Below are 7,051 nucleotides of genomic sequence, written 5' to 3'. Positions count from 1 at the left end.
TAGTCCCGTCTGGATCGGTACCGATAGCTGTCACAGTGTCGCTCATGATTTCTCTCTCTGTAGTGTCTCTCTCCATCTCTGCCATGATAAAAATACTGTCAGTCTCAGTCTCTCGTTGCCTCGAGGATTGGGCTTGGTCTGTGACCCAATGCTCCCAAACAGAGGTCAACAATTGACTTGAGGAAGCACCAATTTCACAACAAGGCTAAAGTTTTAGGAAGTTCTCAGAACTCTGAATCTTACTTTGGTTGACTGACGGTGGTGTTGATGTGTGGTATGACCACCGTTTCTGGGGATGACTGACCACAGTTATGCGGGTTATGATTTAAGTTGCTGGAGACTGAGTTTTTCTCCATATCACCACACCTGATTTAATGAAAGGATCATTTAGTATTAAAAGCTGAATTATAATTGTATTATTTGAGAAGTATTTTTACAGATATTCCAAAGTATATTCAGAGTAAAAATAAATAAGATAAGAGTTTTAATTTAAAGCATTTCATTTTCTTACTTAATGTAGAAAAGGATGTAGGCCTGCTGGTTGAGGACCGTCCTGATGTCGCTGACGGACACAGAGGAGTCATTCATCTCATACCACTGACAATTACTCGCCTGCAACAGAAAGAGGTGGAACGTTTTACACATTAGATTGAGGATTGAAACACAAACATGACACCTATCAGTCATTATATAGATGAATTAATAAGAGTGACAGAGAGATTCCCCAGTTTTTAAATGCACACTTGGAGTGCTGAGACAAACATCTCCATGTGTGCTGCTCTGATAATTGTGAACAGTGGTTGGTAGTTCTGGCAGTACCTTAACATAGCAGTAGAAGTGTCCATCATCGCAGCTCATGCCAGAATGAATCAGCACGGCGTACAGCCTGTAGACCTGGGGCTCCCCTTGAGGCTGAGACATGAATGGTCGCAGGTTCAGGAACACTGGATATTCCACATACTGATGGCCAGAAAACAGACAATTCATTCAGAATTACAATCATATTTGCAGGAAACACATCAAAATGTTCTGTTATGCTTTTGATATTATGGTTTCCGTGTGTCACCGTACCTTTATGATTTTTTTCCTAAAGCTGTCATCTCGTTTGAGGAAGAGGGTGACCACATTGGAGTTGCGGTGGATTGTCAACTTCTTTGTGACTGTGACTATTTGCTGACAGCTGAAGGAAATACATATTTTATTAGCACCAGCAGACAGCAGCATAAAGAAAAATCAGCAGCCTTGGATTTTCATGCATGTGACTTACTTGCTGCATTTGTTGGCGTTACCACCCAGCTGCTCTGGCTTAACATATTGCTCCAGAGCCTCAATGACGCTAAGAGCCGTCTGCAAAGAGAAAAAAAACTGTTTTAAAGAGCTCTTACCAAACTTTTAAACTGTGCACTAATACAAAGATGTGTCGGCTAAAACGGACCAAGGAACTGTGTCTACTTACGTAGATTTCCAGAGAAATGTCCAAAAACGGGTCAAATGTATCAGAGACTGCTTTGCAGTTTAAACATTCAACTGAAAAACACAAACGAGTACAAGTTATTTTGTAAAGTTGTAGAACATCAACATTTAATATCATTGTGAGGAAAAGAATCTGTCGTTACAACTCACCTCTGGACCTTAAGTACCCGCCAAATACTTGATGAATGAATGTGGTTGCTTGCGTGTGTCTGTCCAATCTGCAGCAAAGATCAAATCAAGAAAAGAAAAAGGTTAAAGATTGTCAGTTCATCATTCAGGTGTAATATATTACTGTTATATTACCTCCTGAAATAAGACTACATTTAATATCTATGTCATGAAAGAACCTCCAGAAACAGTGATGTGTTAACAGCTTCTTTTTCATATGGACAATTTGACACTTACGTGGTTCCAGGTAAGCAGGAATTTTGCATCGCTTTCAATGTGTGCTGCAGAAACAAATATGCATCCCACGGCCTTCCTAATTGTAAGTCGTTTACAATCCCTGTGGGAGGAGGGAAACATTTAAAAAGTGAGATTTGCTTGTGTGAACAAGAGCACCACAGTTATATCTAAATCTTTTTAATCAGGTACATAGAAATGTGCACTGGAAGAGTTCCCTTCAAAATCAAGAAAAAGGTGAAGCATTACAGCACATCCTACCGTTCATTTAAGGTTTACACTTTGTTAAAGTGCAAGCTTTAATTTTATATCCTGACAAATATCCACGTACTTTTGAGTTCATCGACTACACCGATCGGCATGATGACGCCTCCTGAGTTGGCAAAAACCTGAATGATGTGGTCTTGCATTGTGCACATCATACAGAACTCTGTCTCGTGACCTGACGCAAGGATGGAATGACAAAATGTGTAAAGTGTGATTAAAACATTAAAGTGCCTCAGAAACAAATTAAAACTGAGCTAGAAATATGTGGTCAAATAAACGGCAACATTTCTGGTGTGTATAAATCATTATGGAACATAAACCCACATGTTTTGGAGTGCTCCCGCGTCAGCATGTAGTTCACCAATGGAGGGGTGTAGCTGAGACACTGGAGGGCTGCATTTAGGTAGCAGGTGCCGACCGTGTTCTGCAGGCCGGCACCAATGCCATAAACCTGGGTCCAATTCAGGCTGAGCCGATCTGGAGGGAAGAGGACTTTCTGGGGCGGATCAATTTCATCTCCTGTACACACAAAGCAACAGTTGTAAGAATTACTGTGATACATTGCTTGAATGCAGAAAAAAACTGCATTAATAAATATCTCAATGAACAGTTCACTAACTGTGTGATTTGGTTCATAACTCTAAATGAGCATAAGGAAAGGAGTGACAAAATTCATTTGCTCTTTTTTTCTTCTGCACAAGGGAAGGAGAAGACACAAGGCAACACTTGATCTGTCTGATTATCCTTAATAGTCTCCCCTCTGTTTTCAAACCTGGAGCATTTAACAGTTGATAAAAACAAGACTACTACCTTGGTCCTTGGTCTGTTCCACAGAGGAACGTCTACTGTTGTAGACATCATTGGGCATGGTGGGTGGGGCTGTTTGGCTCCTGAAACAAGTGCTGCCTAGCATTATGTATCAAATGGTGCAAATGGTTTCTGAAGATCTGTCAACTATTGTTTTTGCTCCTAACTGCAGAGACACAAACACAAAGAAGGATATAACTTTAGGTTATTCATCAGAAATAAAGGTCCTTCACACTACAACAATTTCTATTTCATCACTGATGCTTGGGTCATTGTCTAAAAGTAAAATTTACCTCAATGACTATGTAATTGACACATTTCAATACCTGGAGGGTTCATGTGAACTCATTCTTTACCCATTGTCACAATTACTTATTTATACAGCCCCAGGAAACATAGGGGGAATTAATTTAACTTGAAACCAATGTGTAGTTACTGTAAACGTCAATAATGTAGCCTCCTCAAATAAACTAGCAAAAAGTTTGATATTGACCTTCCAAAAAAAAGCTTGCGGTCATTTTATATAAAAAAAAAGAATGGCTAATGAAAGGCTCCCTTTAGTCAGAAAATGAAAAAGTGTGCAAATAATACATGCAAAAGTTAGTCATTTATGTCTTTACTCACAGACACTGTACAAAAACTCTCAAAAATCCAAAGACAGTATCTGGAAACGTTCTGAAATTAAATTTATTTGAAGCTGAAATCTTCTCCAAGGGGTGCAGTGAATAGCTCATGAGCACTAATGAGCTGATTAAAGCTCACGTGAACTTTATAGATCAAAATGAAGCACATCATCAACAACATCTGAGGTAGAGACCTTTGACGTCAGAGTGATGTCATGCATGAGCCGGAGCGAGCACATGACGTCACCCTCTATGATTATTAGGGACCTTGCAAAAGGCCAGATCTAAGGACAGGTCCCTTTTGTATTTTGTACGTCACAAAGTGCCAGACATCCACAGGAGGCCTGACCTCAGGCCAGAAAATTCACGTCAGGCACCGAGTACTAATGGCTGGGCCTCTACAGATACCCTAAAACAGCCACCACGGCCTGTAGGAATGTCATAGGGAGATCAAAATTAATACTCAATTGTTTATTTCATCAAGACCTACAAATCACGTGCTCATACCCGAGACTTAAATCCAACAGGAAGTCCGCAATTTGCCTTTCAAAATAAGATTTTCACCCCAAAAAGGCCCTCACACAAATGCTATCTCCCTTAAAGTCCTAGTGAAATGAAAATTCAACCTCCAAAACACTCTGGCTGTCGCTTCTAGGGACATTTTTTATGCCAACTGGTCCAAGGATAAAATGTTAAAACACGGCAATCTGCGAGAAAATAGCCGATAAACAGCGGTATTTTCGCTGCTCGGTGGAGCTTCTGACAATAACAGAGTGACGTCACTGGTTGTGCACATGCCCAAGTTGTGTTTACATTATGGAGGATCAGAGTTTTGACGACAAAGAGGCTGAATTTAACGACATTTCATCATCATCTGGCATTTCAAATCCAGTGATTGATGAAGAAGACACAGAAGGGTCATTCTGCCATTGGTGACCCCGTCTGGAACATGTTTGAGGAAGCAGAAGACTGTTCATCCTCGATTCATCCTCGTCTCCTCAGCAGCCACCAGTTTTCACCGCGGCTTTGAGGCTCCTGACTTTTGGCAGAACGACCCGGCTTCGTGGATCCCGTCGAAGCGCTTTTCTGACTGCACGGAACCGAAGATGAGTCCAGGTAGTCCTTGATCGTCTACTAGCCACCCAAGCTAGCGGCTAGCCGCTCCCGCTGCCTGTGCTCCTTTTCTCCTCTCTCGGTCTCTTCCAGGCTCAATCTTTCGTCAAGGCTCATAAAACACAGACAATAACTTCAAAACACTGTTAAAACTTGGATATTTAAGAGGGAAACAAGCCAATATAAACACAACAGATCGAGATCTGCACAACTTTTGACGTCATGCCCACGAAGAAGGATTCCCCCGACTTCCTCGGCTGGAGATTCAAAATTCAAATAACTTTGTTATGCGACAACAGTGGTGGGGCAGAGTCGGAGAAGCCTTATAAGTAGAACCCCAACTATCGTTTTTTGCAAAGTAGTGTTTTACATTTCACTAGGCCTTTAACTCTAAAGCATATGGAATGAAAGAGGAGATTCTCCTGACCAAAGATTTAGAACAAAATTTTCTTAGCACATTTGGTTTTGTTTATATAAGCTCTCAGAACACTGATTTCTGTTTCTCCCTCCTCCCATTCAAATATATGGGAAAACCGAAATTTCTACTCAGAAACCACTGTGATCAAACACCCCGAACAACGGCCGACTGTGGCTAAACCGTGACTCTGAGCCACAAAACGAGCACATCATCATCGCAACAAGAACCTGCCGAACAAGATGATGTAATATATGTGGGGAAAATTCCATAAGACATGACATTTATGATGAGAATAAATGATGCAGTCATATTTTTTTTTCACCCGCGATTTTATCATTGAGTCAGAAGGAGGAAAATCATGCGGCTGTGCAAAACAGCGCCCCCTAATGTCTCAAGTTTACCTCTGACTGCTTCCAAACCCACACAGACTGAAAGATGACAAATTTTCCTCTCAAGAAATTATATTTTTATGTAAAAGTGTACAATCCCCTCAAAACTCAAAATGGTGAAATCACTTGTGACCCTCAGGAAATAAATACTACTTTCAGAGAATTTTATAGAAAACTTTACTCTTCACAGATTGACCCCTCACAATCTGACGAACAGATCCAATGCCTAGAAGCTTCCATATCAGTAGAAGAACCACATGAAGCTGTCCAGCACATGCCTGATGGTAAAGCTCCAGGACCTGACGGATACACTACTGAATTTTGGCCTTTACTCTCACCCATTTTTTTAGAACAGTTGAGGAGATTAAAGAATCGTCACATCCCCCCACATATGAACCGTGCAAATATCAATCTTCTTCTTAAACCAGATAAAGATCCTACACTACTGTCCAGCTATCGCCCAATATCACTAATCAATGTAGATCAGTAAAATAATCAGTAAAACATTAGCAGGCAGAATAGAAAAAAATGACACCCCACATCATACACCCTGATCAACCAGGGTTCATTAAAGGACGACACTCCACTAACAACACGCAGATTAATTAATCTTATAGACCACTGCCACCAGAATAAACAAAAGGCCATTATCACCTCCTTAGATGCAGAAAAAGCTTTTGATAGGGTAAATTGGTCATTTCTACTCGCTACAGTAGGGAAATTTGGATTTAGACAAAATGACCTCTCCTGGATAAAAACATTGTACACCTCACCCAGTGCCTGTGTTAAAACAAATGATCAAACTTCCTCCAGGTTCATTCTCGAGAGAGGTACCAGGCAGGAGTGTCCACTCTCACCATCTCTCTTTGCAATTTTTATCGAACCATTAACAGCAGCCATTAGACAGAACAATAACATAAAAGGAATACGAACAGCAAATGTAACCCATAAAATATGCCTTTATGCAGATGATGTATTACTTTTCCCACAAAACGCACAGACCTCTCTTCCAGAAACAATAGAACTAATAGACAGATTCTCTGCAATTTCAGAATATTCTATAAATTGGAATAAATCAGTTGTCTTGCCTATTAACTCTATTTTTCAGCACACATCAAATACCCCACTAAAACCAGGGAACATCAAATACCTCGGCATTAATACCTCAGCCAAACTGTTAGACTTGGTGCACTTAAACTACACCCCCCCCCCCACCCCCTTATTAAAACAATAGAAGAGGACCTCACTCGATGGAGGACACTTCCTATATCACTTATGGGGAAATGGTCCTGCCTAAAATTAACTACGTCTTTTCAATGATTCCAACAAAACCACCAAAAACGTGATTTAATAAATTGGACTCCCATATCTCAAAATTCTTATGGAAAAATAAACCATCACGTATAAGTTTAAAAACACTGCAGAACACCAAGGACCAAGGTGGCTTAGAACTTCCAAACTTTTATAATTATTGTCTTGCCAATAAATTACTTTACGTTGTAAAATGGATTAATCAGAAACCCTTAGATGAAGGCTGGCTAGACATTGAAAAAACCTTC

At 40.4% G+C, this 7,051-nt stretch overlaps 1 protein-coding gene across 1 annotated transcript; it reads right to left on the bottom strand.

The window, feature by feature from the left end:
- Window positions 1-507: 507 nt before the first annotated feature.
- On the bottom strand, window positions 508-3,010 carry LOC308132218 (ubiquitin carboxyl-terminal hydrolase 42-like; the record flags this gene model as incomplete). The annotated part of the gene is made up of 8 exons (XM_080499217.1): window positions 508-612; window positions 820-960; window positions 1,072-1,180; window positions 1,268-1,347; window positions 1,457-1,527; window positions 2,207-2,317; window positions 2,467-2,661; window positions 2,953-3,010. 8 exons carry the CDS (start codon window positions 3,008-3,010, stop codon window positions 508-510), a joined length of 870 nt encoding a protein of 289 aa, XP_080355343.1.
- Between the last annotated feature and the right edge of the window lie 4,041 nt (window positions 3,011-7,051).

The sequence above is a fragment of the Blennius ocellaris genome, assembly GCF_963422515.1.
Source record: "Blennius ocellaris genome assembly, chromosome: 7".
Lineage (NCBI taxonomy): Eukaryota > Metazoa > Chordata > Actinopteri > Blenniiformes > Blenniidae > Blennius > Blennius ocellaris.
Note: the sequence above shows the minus strand (reverse complement) of the source record. Positions and strands in the feature narration are given on the sequence as shown.